The 26,559-nt window shown below is 40.5% G+C and overlaps 1 protein-coding gene across 2 annotated transcripts in view; it reads left to right on the top strand.

Moving 5' to 3' along the window:
• The first annotated feature begins 891 nt into the window (after positions 1-891).
• The window catches only part of ABTB3 (ankyrin repeat and BTB domain containing 3), a 231,597-nt gene continuing 205,929 nt past the window's right edge, over positions 892-26,559 (top strand). For both annotated transcript variants that reach the window (XM_026695343.2, XM_026695352.2), the window contains exon 1: positions 892-2,701. In XM_026695343.2, coding sequence (XP_026551128.2) covers positions 1,507-2,701 — 1,195 coding nt within the window. In that variant the 5' untranslated portion in view covers positions 892-1,506. The remainder of the gene's footprint in view (positions 2,702-26,559) is intronic.

Here is a 26,559-nt window from a genome sequence, read left to right as displayed (position 1 = left end):
CTTTTTTTGTTTTAATACATCCACCATCTCCAGCTCCTGAATCTTCAAAGTTCGCTTCTACTGCAAGCTAAAATAACCGGGGTGGGGTTGGAGGGAGGGGCTGGGGATCCTTCTGGGTACCTCGAAAGCTGGGAGGCGATTCCCTTCGACTCTCCACTTCCAAGTCGTGCCTTCCAAAGAGATCGATCCCCCCGTTTATTCCCGAGCCAGCGACGAAGGTCTGGCATTCCCTGGTAACAAAAAATTTCGACAGATGTTGCTACACCACCTGGACTCGCTCGATCTCACTGAAGGGCAGGTGCTCCAACCTGCCACCGTCGTTCCTCCCTGCCCTCCAGCGCCATAAGTACAATTACAGGAGAGGCCAAGACCTCGAGGGAGGTTGCGGCTCCCGCACCTGCGGAGAAGCTCTCTCTCTCTCTCTTTCTCTCTCCCTCCCCTCCGCTCCATCCCAGCATATCAGGTTGGCGGCAACGGAACCCTCCCCAGCCGGTACAGCAACTTCACCGCAGTCACTACCGCCGCCGCCGCTGCTCTTTTCCATCTCACTCTTCAATGTTTTCTTTTTTATTTGATTTTCTTTATTTATTTATTTTGTCAAGCGATTATAAGATAACAGGTAGTGGATCTTTCCCCCCCCCCCCCACCTTTTCTTTCTCTCCTACCTCTTGCTGCGTAAAACACACACACACACACATACTCATATATATATTCGAAGCTTGGAATTTTTCCCAACAAGAAATCGCCCCCGCTCCCCTTCCTTCCCGGAGCACCTTGGATCAACCAACAAAACCCCTCGATTTTGTTTTGGGATGACTACAAGCACAAGATCTTGCGGGTTTCCCCGATTTCCTTCGGTTCCCCCACCCCCACACCCCCGCAGTGGTAGAGCAATACAAAAAGGAATCGACAGGCCGGGATGGCGAGATCAAAACCCCCTTTTGCTGCTCCCGAAAACAGCGAATTTAGGAGAGCCTGTTGGAGAAAATACGGATTTTTTTTAAAAAGGGGGGGGGAAGAGAGAAAGTGGCACTTCGCCGCCGCTGCCAGCGGAGGGGTGTGTGCGTGTGTGACAAGTCCCAGAAGGTAGCAACCAAAGCGTTCCCATTGGTTCCCTTTGGAAGTGTTTTGCATAACCACGCCTCCCGACTCTCTGCCCCCCCCCTTTCCCTGCCTCCTCTGGGTGGCTTGAGCTTGAGAGGTAGTGCGGTGCCGGAGTCGGGGAAGAGCAGAGGGCGGTTGCCGCTTTTCCCAACTGGGAAGGAACCGGAGGGGGAGTTTCGTAGCGCTTCTTCTTCGCCGCCGCGCCTCCTTCTGCCAATGCGGATCGCGTTCGGGGGAGGACGGCCTTTGCCCGGCGGACCTGCTCGCAAGTCAAGCCAGACGTGGGAGCTGCGAAGTTGAAGCCCGCGAGAGAGGAGCGGAGGCTTCCGAGGCGCCGGCGCCGCCGCCGCCGCCGCCTTTCTCTCTTTAAAGTTTTCTGCTGGTGCAGCATGAAGTGCAGCGATGGCAAGGAGAGGTAAGACGGTGGTGAGGACGCTGGAAGATCTGACGCTGGACTCGGGGTATGGTGGTGCCGCAGACTCCGTCAGGTCCTCCAACTTGTCCCTCTGCTGCTCGGATTCCCCTCACTCGGCTTACCCCTATGGAGGAAACAGCTGGCAGCAGCAGCGCCTAACTGACTCCATGCACAGTCGGCACAACAGCTTCGACACCGTCAACACTGTCCTGGTGGAAGACTCCGAAGTGCTGGACTGCTCCGGGCAGCACTGCTCCAGGCTGTTGCCTGACCTTGAGGAGGTTCCCTGGAGCCTCGACGAGGTGGAAGCGGTCCTCCTCCCACAGCGCAAAGAGGCCCGAAGGCTCCGAGTGGCCCCCGCCGCCAGCTCCAGCAGCGCCGCCAGCTCCACCACCGTCAGCAGCAGCAGCGGCGGCGGCGGCGGCGGCGGCGATGGCGGCGGCCCCCTTTGCAAAGACGCCTTGGCCAGACTTTCCACCTTGGTCAGCCGGGCGCTGATCCGGCTGGCCAAGGAGGCTCAGCGGCTGAGCCTGCGCTTCGCCAAATGCACCAAGTACGAGATCCAGAGCGCCATGGAGATCGTCCTGGGTTGGAGCCTGGCCTCCAGCTGCACGGCGGCCGCCCTCGGCGCCTTGTCCCTCTACAACATGAGCAGCAGCGGCGGCGACCGCTTCAGCCGGGGCAAGTCGACCCGCTGCGGCCTCACCTTCTCGGTGGGCAAGTTCTACCGCTGGATGGTGGACAGCCGGGTGGCCGTGCGCATCCACGAGCACGCCGCCATCTACTTGACCGCCGGCATGGAGAACCTCTTCCGAGAGGTTTACGCCAGGTGCCTGCAGCTCGCCGCCTCGGCGCCGCACCAGCAGCCCCAGACGCAGCCCCACCAAAACAACCCGCCGCCTCAGCCGCAACAGTCTCAGCTGCACCACAGGGGCCCGTGCTCGAGCGCCGGCTCTGGCGGGACCTGTGCCGCCTCCGCCGCCAGTCTGCCCCCTGCCGCCGCCGCCGCCGCCGCCAACAAGGAGCGTGAGGCGAACAGCGGCGGCGGCGGCGGTAGCCTGGCTGTGAACGAAGCACCAAAGTTTACGCTCGAGTCTCTGGAGCAGACGGTCAACAACGACTCGGAGCTGTGGGGGCTGCTGCAGCCCTACCAGCACCTGATCTGCGGGAAAAACGCCAGCGGTGAGTCAGGGGCCCTGCCCACCTGTTGTGGCGGGAGTGGGTGGGGGGGTGGGGGGAGCAGGAGAAACCTGCAAGCTTGACGCGCCGGACCGCCCCATGGAGGTGAGGGTACTTCCTGCACCCCGGAGCGACGAGAGAGGGAAAGGATGCCTGGGCTTTGCGAAGGAAGGAAGAGGTTTTATTGCTAACGTTTAGGTGGATCTGGATGGAAGGTGTTAGGAAGGCAAGATCATCAGAATATCTTGTCCCTGTTGAATTAAGCTGACTGCTCTATGTAGGCTTACTCTGGAGTAATTACTATTAGTACCCACTGGGATAATCACTTGGGCCTGTGGCAGTGAAACCAGCAGGAATGTTGATAATTTCCCAGAGTAATTGATTACCCCAATTAGCTTAATTAGTGTCCTTCAGATCCCTTAGACTGCAAACCCCATGATCCTCAGCTAGCATGGCAAGGGAGGATGGCAGTAGTAGCTTGTTAGATGTGTTGGCCATCAGAAAGCCCTTGGGTTTGATGTATTCAATGAGATGGACACCTGCCTTTGGAAACTTTTCAGTAAGTATGTTGATGTAGGACACCTACGTTAATTCTGCTTGGGTTTTGTAACCAATGAACTCCAGGTTGACTTTGATGTCATTCGTTGTGTTGAAGTTCTGTGTGGAGTTGTTGCAATACTACTTCTCATTGTTGGTGCAGATGGCCTCATATCCTTATTGATAAAATAAACTGACCATCATTAATTTTTTTCTAACTTTTAAAGTGAATTGTATTCCAAAGGTTGCCACTTATTTTCCTGTGTACCTTAATTCCCGGGCCTCACTTGATGGATTTCTACTCCTGATTCTGTAAAGTTACAGAATGGCAGCTACTCTACTCTCTGTAGAGTTTGGGAAGGCTGCAGCTTTTGTCTGATGTTCCTAGAAGTGTTGGTGACAGCTGTTACTTTGTATCCATTTTTAGCAGAGAGCTGTATGATGTGGTTAACTTGGAGAAGTCTGTCCATTCTTCAGAAATGTTACTATCCTAAGCCACAGGATCCTAGGGGAGGCTGAATTCTGCTTCCTCCCATGGTTTGGATTCAGGAGGGGTTGAAGAGTATAAGTTGTGTTTACAGATCTGTCACTTAATGCTGACAAAAGTATGAAGGATGCATTTGTTGCCTTTCTGCCTCCCCATGCTAACTGTGATTGGATTGCTTTGGGGGCAAAAATTATACCTTGCAGTATCCCGTAGGTCAGGGGTCTTCAAACTTGACAGCTTTAAGACTTGTGGACTTCAACTCCCAGAATTCCTCCTCAAGTCATGTTAGTTTAGGAATTCTGGGAGTCCACAAGTCTTAAACATGTCAAGTTTGAAGGCCCTTGTTGTAAGTAGTAAGAGCTGCACATTTCTTAGCTGTGTAAAATTATTTTGTTTCCTGAGTGTCAACCAGATACTGACTGTATTTGCACTCTATATGTTGAGCCATGATTAACTGAATCTGTTGGTTGGGTTGGTATTATGAATTAAACAGACATGCATGGCATCTAGTACTGCAAATGAATTGACCACATTTTAGCCCACATTGAGAAACACTGTTCTTGTGAAGTATTGAAAACAATTGTATTCCATTGGATATGAGCCTCTTTGCAGAGATTTTGAGCAGAGATTATCTTTGTGGGGGGGAAAGGAATACTCCCCCCCCCATGGAAGAAAATTGGTATTTATCTTGAAGTATGTGAAAGCTATTTCTGAGTATCTCTGTAACTGACTTCTGCTCACTTATCCATCTCTGAGGAAAGCACTTGCTTCATCTATTAACTCCTCTTTCCCATATTCATTGCACCATTTTACTTACATTGCTAAAACCCATTTGTCGTCAACGCTGTGCATCAGGATTGAATCAACCTTCTGTCCTCACAATTAGGTAGTCATTAGTATGTCATAGAAGCAACAGTGGTGGAGATGAGCAGAGTGGCCCATGAAATTTTTATGTCTTCCAGATGTGCCATGGCTAAACAGGAGTGCATCAAATTTTGAATGGTATAAAAGAGTAGGACTGTTTAGCACTGTAAGGTCTGAACTTCAGCTTATTGGTGCCTTTGCACAAGTGGTTTCAAAAACAATATTAACTATCACAGGTGCCTCCTTATTGCAAGTTAATTCATTCTTTTGTAAGTATATTTGTGACCCTTCTGTTCTAGGTGGCTGAGCAATTATGGGATTTGAAGTCTACACATTCTATTCACTGGTTGATTTTGAACTGTGGACTTGTTTGCTTCAATTAGAAGGGATGTTTAGATACTAAACATTAGTTAATCAGCAGTTTTGTCTGTATTTGAGAGGTTTTCTATAGATTCCCGGATGTCCACCCCATAGTGCTGTTTTGACATTTTTGGATTAATTTTTTGGTCTCCTATAATGGTAGCCATATTCCTACGCTCACTTTGTTGAGAGGTAACACTCCTAGGCTTGCCACATCTTACAAATGTAAGATTGTTATTACAGAGACAAACGAAGGGCAAATACTATATTTCAGGCAAAATGCTTCTCTTGACACAGAATGCACATGAAATACAGTATAAATATAGCCCTCGATGGATTCTAAAATCTGTATCCCTGGATATTCAAAACTGCATGGTGGTCTTTTTTATGCAAACATAAATTACAAGAGCAATAATATTAGCAGATCTCTTTTGTTTTTGTTTTTTAAAAGGGACTATTTCCTTTTCCTCATCCTTTTTTGGGGTGGTGGTAGTTTTTACTGTAGGATTCTGATTTGCTTCAGGTTTGTGTTTGAGACACTTTATGCCTTTGATAGTTTGGGCTTCTAAGATTTCCAAGTTGTTCTTCTTTTGAGACTGCTAAAGTTAAGTAGGCTTTATTTTGATGGGAACCATGCATTTAAAAGTTATTCCTTGTATGTTGATCTTTAAATTCAAAGTTATTGGTTTTCTTGATTTGTGTTTACCGAGTTTCAGAAGAACATTACAAAACTGCATGATTGATGTCCTTCCTTATTGACTTATTACCTTCTTTCAGTCTGTCATCTTTCCTTCCCACAAGTTCCAGATATTCACACAACTGGAAAAGAACCCGGAGGTATTAATAATACAAATCAATGGAGCTGAGAGTGAAGAAACAAAAAAGTAAATGGCATTATTTTATGCAAACACCTTTTTTTCCCCATTCAAGTCAGTGTTCACTTTTGGCGACTGCCTTGACAGGTCCCTGTAGTTTTCTTGGCATTTTTTAAAGAAATGGCTTGCCATTATCTTTTTCTTAGGACTGAGAGTGAATGACTGGCTCAACATCACTCAGCTGCCTTCCTGCCTAAGGTAGGACTAGAACTCCATCTCCTGGTTTCTAATCTGGTACCTTTACCACTACACTGAACTGGCTTTCGTGTATATATTAGAGCGTGCATTTAAAAGACTGAAGGAACTGGTGGGGAAGGAGGTTTTTTTAAATATCTTTCTGACTTTTGCTTTTGGTGTGTATCTGGGAATAAAGACACCAAAAACCAATAATGGCAAGAGGGGATTTTAAGGCCCTGAAAATGCGTTAAGGGACATATTCTGCCTAACCCCTGCCCTGAACCTTCTAAGTGACTTTTTGGCAGAATTATTCTGCTTTCTCTTTCTCTTTTCAATTCTTTTTGTGTCAGCTTTGTGTATGTTTGAGCTGACTGTATTATAGACACACAGGCTTCAAAAGCGTTCATTTTTCCACAGGAAATGGCAAAAATGTAACTGAAGCTCTGGGAGAGAGACAGAGAGAAGAAACAAAACTTTGTTATATGTTCAGTGGTTTGGCCAGCCAGAGCCTGCCTGATCAGACCTCTGAGATACAGTCTTTTGCTGGGGAAGCTGTGTTCATGTCTCTGCTTGTTTACCAAAAGCTGGAGGCAGAAGGTGCATCCAAGTTCAGCAGCTTTCCTTGGTTAGTTAGTATCTCCCCCTCCCCACTGTCAAGTCTGGAAATCTTCAATCTGCAATGCCTAACATTGTTCAGATGCATGCACAGCATAGATAAAAGTGGAGCAGAGCTGCAGTATCTTGTTAATGTTCAAGGACATTCAACCTGATGTTATTATGTGTGTCTCCTTCTCTGGAAGATCCATGTTCTCTTACAACCACAGAGATAAAACCAGAATCAAAGCAAACTGAACAGGAGAAAAAGTAGATTTTAAGGAAACAGAGCCATTGGCTAGAATCATTTGGTGATAGCCTAAAGAGCATGTCATGTTACCTATCAGAATACTTGTCAAGAACAGAGAATTATTGTTTGAACCATAATTTATATTCAGCACTTGGCTTTTGCATTTGATTTTTTGGGTTCCTTTGTGTTCTGCAATATTTAGATATATTTCAGTGAGGGATTATATTTGGTGCACTGTTTTAACAGTCTAACCTTAACTAGATATAATGGAATATAGTAGGCTGGATTCCCAGGAAGGAGAAGGGTCCACAGCAATAAGAGACAACTCAGCCCAGATACTTTGTGTGAGAGAAAGAAGATAAATTCAGCCTCTTCCTCATAGTGCTCAAAGGATATGGTGGAGCAGATAGTCCAGTGATTAATCTGCCAGGATTCTGTCTAGGTATTGAACATTCAATAATTTGGGTTTGAAGAATCATGGAATCATTGGTCGTGCTCATAGACAATCTCTGGTGGGAGCAGGATGGAGGTGTTGCATTCATCTTTGCTCTTCTTGACCTCTTGATGACTTTCAATACCATTGACCATGATATTCTTCTGGGCCAATTCAGGAAGTTGGGGATGAGTGGCATAGTTCATTTCCTTCTTCCAAGATTGGTTGCAATTGATGTTATTGGGGAACGATAGGTCCAGCTTGATTCTTTCTGTGCTCCTGTTAACCTCTACATGAAACCACTGGGTAACATCATCCATCACCATGGGATGAAGTATCACCAGTATGCCCATACTGGTGATACCCAGCTGTACATCTCCATCCCCATTAAGGATGTTCTTTTATGGTGCCTGGAGGCTGTAAGGGGCCTGGATGGAGACCCACAGACTTCAACTGAACCCTGGTAAGGATTGGCTATGGATGGGAGCCCCCTTTGCAGCTGAAAGTTATCATATTTAATTTTGGATGGGGTTGGACTATCCAGACAGACCTGGAACATAATCTGGAAGTCTTCCTGGAATTGTGACTCCTCCTTAGAGCAGGTGTCAGTCCATTTTAAACCCTGTGTTGATAGGGAGGCTCTCCTCTCAATCATTCATGCCCTGATCTGTTTCCATGCATTGTACATAGGGCTATCCTTGAAAAATATCTGGTACAAAATGTGGCTGTGTGAGCAATCTTGGGTGCCCAAAGAATAACCTCTGCTCCGTGTCCTGCATTGGATATTGGTTTGCTTCCAGGTCCAATTCAAGATGTTGGTATGACCTTGAAAGCCCTCCAGGACATAGAGCCAAATTAGTACAGAACTGTCTTCATCCTGTAGCATCAGCCTGTCCCACCCAGTCAGGCAAGGAAGGTATATCGTGGAACCTGTCAGCCAAAGAATTCTCACTGAATTCAAGGTTTGGACCCCAAGAAATTACCCTTAAAATGGGATTTTCCACTATGCAGTGATTTTGCATATTTGTTTAACGTGCATTTGTCAGGGGCTTTCTTTTTGTGTAAATTTAGTATGGCTGCTATTCATTATAAGTATGAAACTAGAGTAATTTGGAGAAATGTAACGTTGGAAAGTATTTTAATATAGCAGTCTATTACATATTAGCTTATAGTATGACAAATTCCTCTTAAGTTCAGTGGAACTTACTTCTGATTAAACAAATGTAAAATTGTTCTGGTTTCACTCATCTTGGAACACAAAGCAAACTGCTTAATTGTGACAGAAGTCCCCAAGAATGTTCTTATTCAGGTCCAGAATTAGATACACAACAGTTTTTGCAGTAGCTCTCTTTAAGTTCTTTAGCTTTCTTCAGCCAACATGGTAGAGTTTATTGGCCAGACATGATTTTTTTTTTAATTTTGGCAGAGTTTATAAATTCTTGGAATTTGACTGATTTTATGTTTTCTGGCTAAGACTTTCTTTTGATGTTTCCTACACATGAGAGTTGAGTTGAGATTATTCTGTTGAGTTACTCTGAAATATTTTGGAAGTAGTTCACTCCTGTTGCAATATAGGAAAATAAAAACTCAATAGCGGTGATAACTATTCTCCCTCAATCCAGTAGTTGAAGATCTTGCAATTAGATTTTTCACTTCTAGGGAATGGTTGACTTTTACCTGTACTGTTCTTTGTTCATATTTTCCATTCTTCAATCTTCTGACATTAATAGAGTGATCATAATAGACAGTTTCATTTTGCTGCTCCTTGGAGCACCAAGGAATGGCTATCAAAGGAACAATTTCCTTGAGATGCAGTTGAACTTAAAAAAACCTTATTTGGATTGAGGCGATCTGTAGTGAAATAAGAATGCACTTTCAGCATTGTGAGAGAGTTGGTTCTCGCTTGCTTGTCTTGTGCATGGTCTAAAATGGTTATCACATCTATTCATTTATGAGACTTGGTCCAAAGGCAAAGATAGTAGGTAAAATTCACATGAGTGAGTTATGTTGCACAATTCCTCACTGAAATGCGAGAGTTTATATGCAAGAAGTACTTTTATTTTACTCTACTTATGAGCCACGGTGGCACAGTGGTTAGAGTGCAGTACTGCAGGCTACTTCTGCTGACTGCAGTACTGCACTCTAACCAAATGGTGATCACATGACCCCCAGGACACTGCAATTATTGTAAATATGTGTCAGTTACCAGGCATCTGAATTTTGATCATGTGGCTATGGGGATGTTTCAATGGTTATGCGAAAAAAAGGTCATATGTTACTCTTTTCAGTGCCATTGTAACTTTAAATTGTCATTAAACAAACTTAGTAAATCAAGGATTAAACATACTGTGAGATTGCACTCTGTGGTTGTCATTATGTGCCCAAAATCACTGTGATTGTGATGGTTTATAAAAAAAACCCTGTGAACTGTGGTACAGCATATTTGAAAGAAAAGTACAATTTATTAATGATTTAACTGTGATCAGGACCATCTCCATTTGAGAGGAATTGAATTGGAGAGGGAAATCCCACTGATGCTGCCGTTATTTGATTAATTATCTCCCCTTTCAGCAACTCTCATTAATTACCTCATCATAAATAAAAGATTCAACCAAAAGATGGCTTCAGCTTGATAGAACCAAATTGATTTTTCAGAGACAAGAAGTTCAGACACGGAGGGATTATTTAAAGAAATGCTTTACAGGTAGTCCTCAAGTTACGACCACAGTTGAGCCCAAAATTTATGTTGCTAAGTGAGAAATTCCTTAAGTGATTTTTTTTTGCCCCCTTTTAGGATTTTTCTTGCTGCTTTTGTTAAATGAGCCATGGTTGTTAAGTGAATCTGGCTTCCCCATTGACTTTGCTTGTCACAAGGCTGCCAAAGGCGATCACATGACCCTGAAACACTGCGACCGTCATAAATGTGAGTCAGTTGTCAGGCATCTGAATGTAAATCACGTGACCACAGGGATGCTCACAATGGTCGTAAGTGTGAAAAATAGTCATGTCACTTTTTTCAGTGCCATTGTAACTTCGAATGGTCACTAAGTGAACTGCTGTAAGTTGAGGACTATGTATACTTTATCTTCTATATATGTGAAAGCGAAATACCAGTCAAGCATCATCACAAAATCTCCAGAACTGTAAAGCCTACAAAATTTGGCACATATGTTCCTCTTGGGTTCTAGGTGCTCACTAAGAAAGGATTTTTCAAAATGACCATCAGAGCATTAGTATTTTTTATATTATTATTAACACGCTCTGATGCTAAGGAGTAGAACTCCCCCTCCCCACCTGAAAAGAAATGCAAAACACAAGAAAAGGAGAGGGGTTTCAGTTTCAGTTTCAAAGCAGCAACCAGCTTTAGTACAGAACATTTGAGCTAAGCCACACCCAGGCTCCTTGCTGTCTCCTTGCTCACATAGCAAATACTGCTTCAGTTTCCAAATAGCCCTCAACTCTCTCGCACATTGACAGGACACTATCCAGATGAATACCAATGGATGCTGGTAGGGAGAGGCAGAATTTTTCCCCTCTTATTTTCCTCCCGAATAACTAAACCCGACCACATAGTTTCGTAGCAAAGCACAGGTATCAAGCTAATTTGGAATATAAGAGTATGTCAGTGTTCATGAATTGGAATAGACATGGTAATAGGTCAGCCAATGGGGACTCTTTGGTGACCCAGACAGCTCAGAGCTTGGGCGTGACTTAGCTTGACTTATTTGTATATAAGATATACAAATATTGTATTGCCTCTGTAATATATATTGCCTCTGTAATATATTGCTTCTGTGATATGACTTCTGGATTCTGAGTTCTGGTTCTGACTTCTGCTGCATGGGTATTGTATACATGCATTGTACTGTATATTATTATTATATATAGAAGATTTTTCTATAAATGAATCCTGTTAAATTATTTACTTGTGTGCTGGTTGAGTCACAGTAGCTTTGGTCCGTCCAAAAGCTGTTAAGTCCTCTGACAAACCATCTATTGCTTGGCAAAAGTGGTCTGCTTCTACTGCATTTTTCTACTGTGAAAAATTATATGCTAGGTTAGGAGGAACAGGGTTCTTCCTGGTGCCATGAACACATTTGAGGAAGGAATTTACGACAGGCCATCTCAAAAGAAAACAAGACTGATTTACTGACATTTAGAAGTGATGGGACTTTTTCTTTTTAAAATATTCATGGTTGAAGAAGGAAAATATTTAAGTTGCTTTAGCTTTTTCCATACAAACCATGGGATAGAAAATTAGAAAAATCTGTTTTAAATTTTAAAATCTCTGCTTCCACATAACATAAGCAAGAAGCAAGAATGCAGTTGCTGTCATCATTGAATAAACCAGAGAAATGATGGATTGGGGAAAACTATAATAAAGCAGTTCTGCCTTCAAAGCTATTCTCATTGGAATAATGGCTGACCTGAAAAAAGTTCAAACCATTAATATACCCAATAATCTTAAATATTTTTTAAAAATATTTGAGTTCAGTTTTCAAAAAAACTACTGCCTGAGAACACTGAGATGCTCCCTTATACATGAATTCTCAGGATCCCTGATTTATTTGTGAAATATTTCACTAAAATAGATGCATAAACCTATCCTCTCACCTTCCCTGTTACGTTTTTGTGTAAATTCTATTGCAGAACACACACTGAAATAAAGGAAATAAATACTATTTTGGGTTAATGGGTTAACACTTAGTTTTCTTTCTATAAACAGAAACCATGTGTTGATTTTTGCTTTTGGGATGGGTATTTTTGTTCCCTCATTGATAAATGTATATTTTGGGTGAGTGGAAAGGCATAGGTTTTTTGTCTTTGGGTTTTCCAGATTGAAAAGTCATCTAGGGAAGGAATTTTAAGTGCTCTTCTGATACATGTAGATTAGCTTACTTCCTAGAGATTTAGTGGAATGTGGCTTGGGATACTAGCATACCTGAAAGCTATGTAAAGAGCTTGTAACTGCTTCTGTTACTTTGGGATGTTATAAACTTATATCCTATTCTTAAAATACGTTTTTAAAATATTCAACTTTATCTTTCCTGTAAGTTACAGATCAACAAGAGAGAGCAAGCATGACAGAGTGAGTGACTGCATAGAGAGTTCGTGCAAGAGAGAGATGGCATGAGAGAAAGTGTGAGAGAAAAATAGGGCAGGCAGAAAGACTTAAGAGAGAGAGAGAGGGAAGAAAAGATGGATGGATAAATAGATAGTTAAATAGGTAGTTAGATAGATAATAGATAGATAAATAGATAGATAGATAAATAGATGATAGATAGATAGATAGATAGATAGATAGATAGATAGATAGATAGATAATAGATAGATAGATAGATAGATAATAGATAGATAGATAGATAGATAGATGATAGATAGATAGATAGATAGATAGATAGAATAACAATAACAGAGTTGGAAGGGATCTTGGGGGTCTTATAGTCCAACCCTCCCTGCTCAAGCTGGAAACCCTACAGTATACCATTTCAGACAAATGGTTGTCCAATCTCTTCTTTAAAACTTCCAGTGTTGGGCCACCCACAATTTCTGGAGGCAAATTGTTCCACTGATTAATTGTTCTAACTCCCAGGAAATTTCTCCTTAGTTCTAGGTTGCTTCTCTCCTTGATTAGTTTTCATCATCAATTGCTTCTTGTCCTGCCTTCAGGTGCTTTGCAGATTATCTTGGTTCATTCTTGTTTGTGGTAAAGAGATATTAGAACACTGCTATCATGTCACCCCAGTCCTTCTTTTCATTAAACTAGACCAGGGCTGTCAAGCCCTAACCATAACACCAACCCACAGGCCGGATGCATCACACGCTGGCCACGCCCATGCCTGGTTTAGCAAAGGGGGAAAAAGTCATGATATGTTACGTGATAATGCCCTGATGATGTGAGTTTGATACTCCTGAACTAGACATATCCATATCCAAGAGAGAGAGAGAGAGAGGACTTTCTTCTCATGAGGGAAAGACCTCTGAGGAGAGTGTTAGCTTCCCAAGTAGACCAGGTAGAAAACATGACAAGATGAGCTAATTCTGTTTTATTGTAAGGCTACATTAACAGAATCTTGCAAGTCTGAAAATTCACATCTCCTGCTATTTTTTAAAAAAACTTCCAGATAAGTTAGGCAAATCCATTCTAAGTTTTTCTCTCTCTGCTTATTTACAGGTAGTCCTCAACTTCTGATCAGGTGCTTTGTTACCCCCAGGCTATTTTTGGCCCAGAGGCAAAGTTGCAATGGCTGCCCTCCCAGTCATATGATTGCATTTTGGATGCTCAGCAACTGGCTCACTTTTTATGTTTGTATGCAGCATCCTTTCAGTCACAGGACCACAATTTACAATTTCTTTTGCTGAAAAGTGGCATTAACTTCTCTCAAAAAATACTCATTGCAACTGCTGGGTTCATTTGACAATTGCGATGTTTGCTTAATGACTGTGGCATTTGCTTTGCAACCATCTCAGGTGGTATCTGTCATGCATGAAAGACCAGGTCCACACTGAAGGTTCAACTTAACTTACTTATTGCTACATAACAATTCTAGGCTGAGCTCTCTTTTCACTCCTTCTCTTGGCTCTGCTAGTCTTTTTCCTACAATATCCCAGATATAAAAATACAGTATAATGTTGTGAAGGAATAACATTAAAACTAAAGCTGTAATTCTAAAACTATAATCATATTATTTAAAACTATAACTGTGACCCTAACCAAAGGTTAAAAATTGGAATCTTAGAAAACATGATATTAATGCCACTTAAATTCTAAATTTAAAACTTCCTATGGCCAAGAGGGAAGTATAAACCCACTTGACTGTGTGAGTATATATATCCCTGTATCATCCATCTGTTGATGTCTTTGTTTTAATCAGAAAAGGACAACAATCAAGGGTAATAGTTCCTTCCTAATTTTGGAGACAATATGACAAAAGGTAGTGCCATCAAAAAAAAAAGGACTCCAGCTGGACAGGTAGAATAATTTATATGTGGACACTATGGATACTTTAAAATATGAGGATAGATTGGAGACTAGAATCACTAGAATACCAGAAGCATTATAGTTCAATAACTTAAGCTGGCCAGTTTTCTGAAGCTGCCTATCTGAAAATAAAGATGTAAAAAGTCTCTTTTTTTGGTAATTTTTCAGTAGAATGTATAATAACATCAATGTATGGATGGTAGGAAACCTAGAACTCAGACGCATTCCGCAGTGGTGGGATTCAAATAATTTAACAACTGGTTTTCTGCCCTAATGGGTGTAGGCATGGCTGGGTCGTCATGTGACTGGGTGGGTGTGGCCAACTCGATGTCACTCACATTGAGAGGTGCTTCTCCTCGCCTGGCCTCTCATGACTGTGGGGATGCTGCAACGGTTGTAAGTGTGAAAAACGGTCATAAGTCACTTTTTTCAGTGCCATTGTAACTTTGAATGGTCACTAAATGAACTGTTGTAAGTCAAGGATTACCTGTACAAAACTACAAAAAGCTTCTTTGCTTTCAAAAAGTTGCCCTAAATACCAATCATTAGAATAAAAATACCTGCAAGATGGAGTTACAAATCAGGCAGGATGCCAGAGTACCTTCAGGAATTAAAATAGTTAAAATGCAATGATAACTATCAGCAGCCAACTCTTGCTCATAAAGTGAAACCCTTTAGCAGAGAGGTCATTTAAGCTCTCCAGAAAGAGCACACCCAGGAGAAACAATCCTTAGATCCATTTGCATCACTTAAAGATACCAGCTGGCCTCACTCACCTCACAAGATATCCTAAGGAAATAATCCAGATTTAAGGAAAGATCACATGCTCACCCAGAAAGGTAGTAAAAAATCAGTGCCAAGCTTGCATCCTGCCTCTTAGAAGTACACCCCAAAAGGACAGTGTCAGGAACCAATAAAGCAGTGAAGGAAGAACCCCTCCCCAGATATAAAAAGAAACCATGAGGCAGGAAAAAATTCAAGCATAAAAATTAAATCACAACAGTAGATGTTGCTTGTTAAACCAGACCAAATAGCCACAGGAACTAGCCAGATTTCTCAACCCAGTTTCTTTTCAGAAACAGAGATTAACCTTTTTTCATCCAAACAAAGCTGAATAGGGAAAATTATCCCATCAATAAACACAGGATTAAATATCACCAAGGACAGAATTAAACTTCACCAAAAACCAGTTTTAGACCAAAACTCAGAAAGGGTATGTAAACTCATGTTTGACTGTCAATCTTTCTAGCTAGCGAAGAAGCCTTGCTGAATGTCACTCATCTTGGTTCCTTGTCATTAAAAGCTTCTTTCCAGCAGCTCTCCTTCTTTATTCAATTATTTCTTCAAAGTGCTGATCGTTGCGTCCCGGCTGGAAGAACTCCAACAGGGGAATATTTCCTCCCAACAGCAGTGTAAAAAGCTTAAAACAGCCCTTGCCCTTTAAGAAAGTCAAGCCCAACAAAGTAACAGCAAATAAAAAAACTCAGGAGAAACTCAGGGGACAGGAAGGCTAGGTGTATTGCTAAGAATGTAATCAAGGTTAACTGAGAGGCAGTTTCTGTAAGCAGGGCAATAAAGTTTAGGCTAGAAACAACACCAGAATGTTTCCTGCCTTCCTTACAGGATTAGCCCTGTAAAGTGGGAAAAAACAAAGGGAGATTTCTTCTAACAACTGGTTCTCTGAACTGCTTAGAAAGTTAATAACAGGTTCTAGCGAATAGGTGAGAACCAGTAGAATCCTACCCTTGGCATTCAGTAACATTTACTATTTTGCTGGTTGCAACTTTTTCTAACTTAATAATCTCCAGATATTCTGGAACTACAACTCCCAGAATTCTCATTGACTCTGCTAAGTTGGATTTCTAGACATTGCAGTCCCAACACAATAGGAGGACACCAGGTTGAGGAAAATTGGATTGAAATATACTGAAGGTGGAAAGAAAAGGATGTTATTGTTGTTTTATCTATCGGTCTTTTAGGACTTCCAATTGTGTACTCATCACCACTCTAAATAAATCCAGCTACCATACTGCTAATCATCATCATCATCACCTTCACTTTGATGGCTGGGAAATTCTGGGAGCTGAAGTCCAAACATCTTAAAATTGCTGAGGTTGAGAAACACTGACATAATATGTCAGAAGTCAAATAATTTGAGCTTGGTCATTTGTGCCTTAAGTGAGAACTCTGGGTTGATGTGTTTGATCATGCATTTGCTTGTTTTCTTGGCTCTACACAGTATTCTCAGGAATCTTCTACAACACCAAAGTTCCAAAGTGTTAATATTCTTCCTGCCTTGCTTTTTCAAGTTCCAATAAGGATAATGTTATATTTATTTATTTTTTGTAACCTGATTTGATCGTTCAAAGGAAATAAGGTAGATAATGACTCCTGGACAAATTTACTATGAGAGGATTTACAAAGACACCCTTGGATAACTCCTTGTGTGACTTAAAAAGAAAGAAAACGAGTTATTTCTAAGTCCTTTTTAGATTAAGCCATGCTGATAGCAGATGGAGAAGTAAATAGTAATAATGGTAGCAATAACAATAACTTTAAATCCCTATTCAACCATATCTGGCTTTGTTTAAAGGTAGCATAATGTTACTTCTGTGCTTTTAACAGATCTAAAAAATAAAAAGTGGATAATTAGCAATTAAAATAAAAACCTGCTGAGCCACTTGCAGTGCAATCCAGAGTGGGTTGGAAAATAAGATGGCTGGCATTGGGCAACTCTTCTTTTGCTGAGAATTTGCCAAAATTTTACATGGCATCACAAAGCTAAAAAGTATGAAATGGATGTTTGTGAAGTAAAACCAAGATAGAAAAGAGTAATCAGAAGATAGGAGTTTTAAGTCCCTAAAACATTCGTTACCATAGTAGCTTACTTTTCTCTTTTAGAAATCAAATTGAAAATCCTATATAAAATCACAAGAATTCTTGCAAGTTTAGAAGTTGATGCTTTGTTTTGCAGCATAGAATCACAGAGTTGTGGAATCAGAAGATAACGCAACAGTGTTTTCCAACCGTCTGCTATCTGCAGGAAATTCATCCTTGAGAGATGGATAACCATGCTTTTCTTAAAGATTTCCAGAAATGGAGAACACACAAGTCCTTTGTAGGTAGAATGTTCCCCTGTTCTACCATGTTCTACCCAACTAGAAAATAAGCCCTAGCATGATTTTTCAGGATGCTTATAATATAAGCCTTACCCCCCAAATAAGCCCCATTTAAGATCATTGGCCAGATGGATTCATTTAAACCCAGAAAATAACCCCTAATGCATCTTTTGAAGCAAAAATTAATATAAGACCCAATGCTATTCTGGGAGAACGCAGTACAAACCTTACACCTAAGCACCTCAACATATCTATTACAGGTCATGTTTCTGTATCTCCTTTGTTGCCTTCCCGAACTTGTTGTTACATATCAATACCCTTCTAGAAATATAGTGCACAGAACTGTATATTGTGTTCTAGAGATAGTCTCACAGTGTAGAGTAGATGGAAGGACTTTAATAAAATGCTTCATTTAATGCAATCCAGAAATACATTATATCCCACTGCTATTACTGTTTCTTCTTCTTATGGTTCAAAATCTATTGGATGCTAAGAAAGGTATCTATGAGTATTTAATAAAGTTAAAATTGTTTTACCAAATAAGAATCATCACAATTACATTTGCACTCGTGGACACAATAATACTGCATACCTATTAGGTTTAAGGATAACATCTATGGTTGATGTGACTGAACATCACTGAGGGACATATGCTTGCACAGTGTCTATCATATGATTCATTTCAAATCAATTTCCCATATCCCAATAGTACAAAAATCCATTTACAATCTTTCTAGCTTGCAGCTGTAGCGTTTCTACCATAGTTGGGATAAGTAGCAGAAATGTATAGCAGTTTGGGAGAGAGAAGAAGTTGGGGTTGTTTGGCTATGGCAAAGCATCAGAATTTTATCTCCCTCTTGGATACTGCATGGCTGGAAGCAGAAACAACTGCAGTCTGTAGAAGATCAGTGCTTTTTTATTTTTTTACTTTGGGTCTCATGTTCTCATTTACTAAACAGTTAGGCACAGTTAAGCTATATGCGCCTCTTAGCTTTGATCAGGAATGATATGGGCACATGTTTTATATCTCACTAATTCATTCAGCCTGCCTTGCACAGACTTAACTGTGAAATCTCTTAATGTGATATTGATACCTCAGGGTGGCATCAAGAATTAGATTTTTAAATTTAACTGGGCAAAACCCATGCTGATTTCCCTAAGATATCTTATGCATTCCCAGCTTGAATAAAGAAGTGACTTTGAATACTTTTGTAACACAATGGTTTGTGATGACCCTTTTTAAAATTGCACTTTGAAAACAGAGCAGTCACTTTCAAAGAGAATCCAAGTGTCACAAATCTCTTGGAGGAAAAAAGTCTTTCTTTCTTTCTTTGATGCTGATTTCAGTAGCTTGAGTTTTAGGTTTTTAAATTTAATTTGAAAGCAAGTGTGACACACTTAGTTACATTATGTAGGATAGGGTTTTTTTTTTCCTCCTCTGTTTGGTACACAACAACCTCTTAGCATAAGTCTCGGGGGCTTTCTTTGGATCAGATGCTTATTTCTTGACTTAAGTTTCTTCTTCTAACCATAAAAACAGAAGGAAAGAAAGTAAGAATGGTCATACAAATAATATAGGAATGAATGAAGGATGATAGAAATCTCTGAAGAGGGGTTTTCCTTTGATGAAGGTTTGTGTAAAACAACCCTTCAAAGTTGGCAAAACAAGGCAACTTTTCCTTCCTTTTTCTTCAGAAAATGAAATAAAACTACTGCAGTGCTGGCCTGCTTTTTCAAGTGCTTTTGCAAAGGTGTTTTTTCAAGAGACAACTGGACTTCCTTTGTTTTTCATTGAAGATGTTTCGCTTCTCATCCAAGAAACTTCTTCAGTTCTGACTCAAGCAAAACGTCTTCAAGGAAAAACAAAGAAAGTCAAGTTGCCTCTTGAAAAAGCATCTTTGGAAAACCATAGCCTGGATGATTGAGAATTTCCATTGATATTATTACAGTGCTTTACTTGCCTCACATCCTGGAATTTTAATAGCCCAAAGAGACTTCCATTCTATACTCTATTGGGCATGAGCAAAACATCTTCTTCCTGTTCTAGCCAGCTTCTTAAAGCCTCAGAAGAGGTTTCTGGGCAAAAGTTGGGTATATTCAAAATACTTTTTTTTTTTTTTTTGCTTTTGGAATTGTTAGACAGGAAGCCCCAGTGTCTTCAGGAGGAGAATCACATCTTCTCCTTATCTCTCTAAGTAGAATTATACTGCTTCTGTGACAGAGAAACTTTCCAAAAGCAAATAGCTGCTTTGCACAGCCTAAAAAAGAATGAAATGTACCTCCTTGCATTTGACATGCAGAACACATATGCAAGAAATTGCAGTATGTGAAATAGATGGAACTAGATTTTCCATATTGTAATAAGGAAATGGCCTAATATTAGACTATTTATTTATTTGTTGTTGTACCTTCATGACCTCTGCTTTAATTCCAAAGTATGTAGTCTTTCTGAGGTTGTGCCAATCTCTACTACTCTGCTGGTCTGACTCATACCATATTTGGTCTCTGATGTGCATGTCAGGTATGAAACCCAATTGTTTACATGCCTTCCTTTTCCTCAATTCCAGCAAAGTTTCCACTGATATTGTTATCTTCTTGGGCTGTGCCATTTAGCAAACTAACAGATAAACAAAGGAACTGTCATGCATACACTCAATACAGTTTTATTACATTTATTCTATTTAAATCAGTACTAAGCTACTTAGGAGAAAAGCAGAATACTTATTTTCACTAAGTAAGTGACCTGATTAAGTGGGCTTTGAACTGTGCTCTCCCCAGTTTTGTCTGGCATTTTAACTTAGAGTTGTGTCTGTGGGAGATAGTTGAAAAACAGATTATTTTTGTGTGTAGCCAGAGGTCCTTTCTCCACTGAAATTAATAGGAATATTTTACGTATGCATTTATATGCATAAAAAAAATCTGTTGACTCAGGGACATTCTCTAATCACATAAGCAGAAATCCCTTAGTTTCCGATGACAAAAAGAGCATGACTGGGCACAGATAGTGTCATCAGAAGATGGGGTCAATATTTTCAGCCTATTTGTTATCAGGAGAAGAGTTGGGATTTGTTTTAAACCAAAATTAATTATCAGCGAATTCTATTAGTCTGAATTTAGTAATATTCTTTGTATAAGAAAGGAAAGAGGGTATATAGTCTTCTATGTTAGCAAAGCATAATAAAATATGAAACATATGAGCAAATCTTCTACTTTACATTTCCACACATTCCTTTTTTCAAATAGCCAATTCCAGAGACAACACAATAGAGGTTAGAGGGCTGAATTATTTGACTAGTTACGCTGTATCCAAGATGCTAGTGCTCCATACTTCAAGTTCTTAATTCCATTACCTTTCTTTTGTAGTCTATTCACGGGAATCTCTTTCTTTTTAAAGTTTTCTTATGAGCTTTTTTCCTAGAACACTTTAATTTCTCAGCCACCGATCCAGCCAGCTCTCCTTACAACTGACACGGCAGCTCCCAGTCACATTAATTGGGTCTGGTATCACCGTTTGGAAAACACAACTCCTACCCATTTTCTACAGGAAGTGCTTATATCCAACGAGACTTGGCTTCAAGAAAAGTATTGACAAGGCTTCATGTCCATGACCATTCCATTGTCTACATACATCAATGGAATTTAGCCAATTTAAGATTGACTAAATGTTTACTAAATTTAGTAATTAACTTAGTAAAATTAAGATTTAGGGAACTCTGGAAGTTGAAGTCAAATTTGTTGAGCTTGATAAGCGGGTTGCTGAGGTTAAGATTCACTGGTCTAGGCAGGCAGCCTTCGGCATACCTTGGCAAATCATGCTACCCATTATTAGTATTTTGGAGATATTTCTGTGCTGCCAAGCCTTGGCAGTGAGCTCTGTAATGGAGAGTCTTGCTTTTTCAGTTGCTGTTTTTCTGCAGTTCCTCTTGGAGGACTAGAATAAAATGACTGGATAAGGTATTGTTTCAACAGAAATGAGTTAATTTAATTCTGCATGTCTGAGTTAAAATTAATCGCCTAGAATTTATCTAGGTCAATTAATCCATCTTTGGCATTTCCAGACCTCTTTAACCCTAATTAACAGTTAAATGTGTTGTGCAAAGTGAGCCACAACATTTTACACTTCAGAAGAGTAGTTGTAGGAGGAGAATTTTCACCAGTTTTCTTCATACAGTAGTACCGTATTATTTAATCACAGATGTGGTCCAGTTGACTTTTCTGATTCTTTTTCCAGTTTCATGATCATGGTCATATATAACACATTAATATTTCAGCATTAAAAGGTGTAACTATCCTTAATACAAGGATTCTCAAATGATGGCTAGTAGTCCCTTTGGGTGTAGTGAGAAAATGTAAGGGGGACTTGCACTCACTTCCACTCTTGACTGGATGTAGGTGGCCTTCACCCATCTTCTGAAACAAGAGTGGACCATGTATGGTATCCATTGCCAGGATTTTTCTTGGATGGTGCTTGTTCTTGTACCAGCCCTAATATACTTAATATGCTTCCTAAGATGACCTGGCCCAAATCGAAGTGCTCTTGCTTAGTTTCACCTTCCCACTCTTCTAAGAGTAGCTCTTTCCAGGCCTTTTCATGGTGCTAAGCCTCTGTTGCCATCCCAAGCACACCAGCCTCCCATCAGGTGATTTCTCCTGCAAAAGTAGATGTAGACAACATACAGAATGTTCTTGAAGGACAAGAGGAAGTGCTGCTATGCAGGCTGCAATCAGTTAAGCAGGGCTTCAGCCTATTTAAGAAATTAATTTGAGAAAACATTTCAGACAAGCCTCTCCCTTAAAGATAAAACGTGGAAGGGGGAAAGCACATTCAACTTGCAAGATTCTGTTACTATGTTATTTTTCAATAAAAATAGCTCTAGACCTACAACACATTGATTTCTTAGTCTGATCTACCTTACTGGGCTGACAAATGAGGCCCAGTACTTAGACAAGGGGTGGGGGGGAGAGGCTATGGCTCTTTTATGACTATGGACTTCAACTCCCAGAATTCTTGAGCCGCCATGGCTGGTTCAGGAATTATGAGAGTTGAAGTCCACAAGTCATAAAGGATCCATAGTTCCCCACCTCTCACTTAGACGACTGGGGTTGCGAATACTGCATTTTTTTAAGGCGCCAGGGCAAAAGTCTGACACTTTTGAAAATGCTTGCATTCATTAGAACTATAAAGAATTCCCCTACTTCTGTCAATTTCATCAAAACTTTGAAAAAAAGAGGGGAGTGGGGAAAGAAAAAATGTTACCTATAGAAATTTACCAGTTTTTTAATCAGTTCAATCAGAGACTGAAGATGTTGAAAAGAGCAGCAAAGAAAGAAAAGGAAATAATTCAGGCTGGTGGGCTATTTGCTTTGCTTAATTTGTTGAACATACTAGGGAATTGTGGTTTACGTGTAACAATGTTGCAAGCCATAAAGCTTGGTTTAGAAAAAAAACCCACATTATGCTTTGACAAAATCCAAGTAATTAACCTATGATCTATTCAGTGTATGAACTCACTGACTGCTAAGCAGTAACTTACTTATCCTTAGCAGAAATGAATCAGGAGATAGTCATAGGTGGTATCTATATTTAAAACGAGGAAAGCATCATTGTTTAATTATGGTCAGATTGTGTCAAACTGAATCGGGGAAAGGAAGGTCACTGAAGAGCGTGACAATGTATGACCGAACTTGGGTTTTATTATGTTTGTTCCTGATACTAATCTAAGAGCATTGGATCTGGGGATTGGTCATGTCCATTTTGCTATGACAGTTATTGTTGTTCTTTGCTGCATGAACATACATTTATTTTGGGTTGTTCTTAATCACTATTACTATGAGAGCCAATTAGGCACCAGGCTACAAATCGGAAGACTGTTGGTGGTAGGCCTTCCTTGTTAGGTGGGTATTATGTTTACTGTGTTTTTTGTTATTAGCCAAAGACTCTGATGTTGACTGAGAGACTATCAAATATATTAAAATAATCAAAACACATTTTATGCTATTATGGCTTTTCAAATTTGGTCCACTCCTATTTCCTTTGGCAAAATGTCATTTATAAACTGGAATGACCATTCTGATTTGACCTCCCAGGCTTTGCAAATCTTGTCTTTAAAAACAGTGCTTCCCTACTTTGCTTTTGCATGTATCCATTAAACAAGTTTTTGGACGCTTAGTCTGATGCAGTCTCTGACCTTATCAGCATATGGACAAGTGCTGAATCTGAATGTAGCTGATTCAGGTGGTAGTACGCAGTATCTATGCAATGATGCCTCTGCTAAATAATTACTTAAATGTAAAATTAGGCTATCTGAGCAACAAATGAAAAGCATGATAATATGCCACTACTCTCTTGATACTGGGAAACCTTGGATCAATTTACTTTATTGTGGCAATTTATTGTACTGTTTTGCACTAAGAGAAAAACCAGATTCCCGAGTGCTGGAGCAGAGCGGATAATGGAAACCAAATGGAAATTAAACACTGTTTGCTTCAGTTGTTTTATGCAAGAAAAAACTGCAGGAGAAAGGAATATTCTCTTTTAGCCTTGGGAAATTGCTGGACTATTCCCTGAATGAAGTTGGAGCTGAGATGTTGTGGAATCCCCCTCTTTTCCTTCTGTGTAGCTGTTTCTTACAGTTATTCTCCACCTTAACTGCGAGATGGGTGGCAAATAAATTAATATTCTGAAACTAAATAAAAATCAAATCAAATCAAATCTGTAGTTCTTTCCAAGATGATACCAGGAGGTTGCCAGGCTAACTTCAAGGACTCCTGAATGTGGGAATACAGAATTTCAGTCAAGATACTGTACAACTAATTTCTGTAAAAATAAAGGATTGATACAGATGCCAGAGTGGAAAATTATTTTCCAGTATTCTAATCCAAATCTTTCTGCTTAATGGAAGTTTTGCAAATGTTAGGTAGGTAACCTTTCCAGTTTTAACTTTTTAACAGTGCATTTCTCTAGAAATCTGGCAAGGAAAATGAATGGCCCAGGTTTCGTTCAACTATAATTCATTAATTTCTCTGACTCTTCCAAGTCAAACATTTTTTTCTACTGTAAATAGAGGATCTTATCAATTCTTAAAGATGATTTCAACATTATCTGCTTATGTCTGTAATTCTGCTTTATTTATATATAGTACATTTTTGTATTAACCATTATTGCAATTGGTTTCATCTTTGCTGAAATTTTCTAAAGATAGAGAACACAGAAAATCATTTTGGTGCTTATTTGTAGCATTGTCAAAAACATGGATGTGCCAACAGGTAATACCATTCTAAGAGCCAGTTTCATGTAGTGGTTAAAGCACAGACTAGAATTCTAATTTAAATTCTGACCCTGCCTTTGGCATGAAGCTAGCGGGGTGATGTTGGGCCAGTCTTTCTCTCTCAGCCCTAGAAAGGAGGCAATGGCAAACTACTCCTCAAATGTTGCCAGTGAAACCAGATGGATTTATTCAAGGAGTCACAAGGAATCAAGACTGACGGTCAGTGACTCATGGACACCTACCCCCATAACCATTGAATACAATGTCTTTCAATTTGCTATTATTCTCCTTGCCAAATTCAGATTGCGAAAATCTCATAAAATATACTTTCAGGATGAGTTCCTTAACTTGAAATGTAAACCTTTTGTCTTTATCTACCACCTAACCCTGCTCAGTCTTTTTGTCCCTTTGAACAATATGCAGACTTGGGTGTGGAAAATTACTAACATTTAACTTGTGATTCATCAACTTGATCCCAGGGAGGCTCTGGCATTTCTACACAAAAGCTGTCTTATCACAGGGATAGTTTTTAAACCAGTTCTTGTTTCTCTATTACTCATCAGTTCAGCCTGCAGACTTTAGCACAAGGGTTGTCAATCTTTTGGACCTCAGGGACCACCAAACTCATAATTTTAGATCCCAGGGACCACTAACCGGTTCTGTGGGCATGGCCTAATTTGTGGGTGTGGCTTGGTGGTCCCCTGACTGGCTGGGCATGGCTTGTATGTAAATATTATAAATATTTATATAAATATTGAATTTTTAATAAAAAAGAGCAACTTTTACCCAAAATCAGGCAAAGCAGGCAGGTAGATTGAGTTGTTTACAGAATCACAGATTCATTCAGAGATCTATCTATCTGCCACTGGCTAGCTCAGTCTGTCACATAAAATTTGCTTGCAAGCAAACTCGCAAAATTAACTCACAACACACCATGCATGTAAATATTGAACTTTTTATAAAAAAGAGCAACTTTTACCCAAAATCAGGCAAAGCAGGCAGATTGAGTTGCTCACAGAATCATTGAGTGATCTATCTGCCATTGGCTAGCTCAGTCTCTCAAATTTGCTTGCCGTGAGTCTGCACTGAATTTGCTTGCAAGCAAACCTTCAGTCCTAAGGGAGGTTCGGCTGTGCTTAAGAGCAGAGCCGAAGATCTAAAGACTAGTTAGAAAGCAAGAAATCCAACCATTTCCTGCTTCCTAGCTAATCTAAATCTCCCAGCACAGCAGAACAGATGAAGGTTGGAAAAAGGAAAAATAGCAATTTAGCAGGCAAGTTTACCGGGTAAGGAGTGAGTGGGCGGGGAGGGTTCCCGCGGGACATGTGGGCAGTGCAGCTTTGTATTTCTGCGCAGCCTGAATTAATTGCTTTGTGGGGGTGCTCTGAGGGTGCGATTTCTCTGTGGCCCACCAAAATTTTCTCACAGCCCATCAGTGGGCTGCAGCCCACCTGTTGTCGACCGCTGCTTTAGCAGGTAGTAACATTTGTCCCTACTGTATACCATAATCTTGTTTTCTGTTGTTGAATGGGCTATGAAAGTACTCATTTTTACTGTGTCAGTTCACAACTTTGATCATAGGCAGGAGAGAAGGAAGATGGATAGATACAGGAATGTATGTGGATTTGTATTTTTTTTATTAAAGATTCCAACTAGTGTCATGGGTTCTTTTAAACTATACCCAATTTGGTGAGCTCAAGACACAAAAGAGCCAAAAGTAGCACCAGTCTCTAGATCACATTCACAAGCATTCACATACTACTTATTCCTTATGAGTAAAGTGGGCTCTGGACTCTTCGCAAACAAAATAAGGACCCTGCCATGGCTGAGGTCTGCAAGCTGCCTCCTAATTCCAAACACTGTTCTGATTCCTGCTGCCTTGTTAGGTCTGCCTCTTTAAACAAAAACATCACTT

The sequence above is a fragment of the Pseudonaja textilis genome, chromosome 5, assembly GCF_049901715.1.
Source record: "Pseudonaja textilis isolate UNSWEBS1 chromosome 5, rPseTex1.2, whole genome shotgun sequence".
NCBI lineage: Eukaryota > Metazoa > Chordata > Lepidosauria > Squamata > Elapidae > Pseudonaja > Pseudonaja textilis.
Note: the sequence above shows the minus strand (reverse complement) of the source record. Positions and strands in the feature narration are given on the sequence as shown.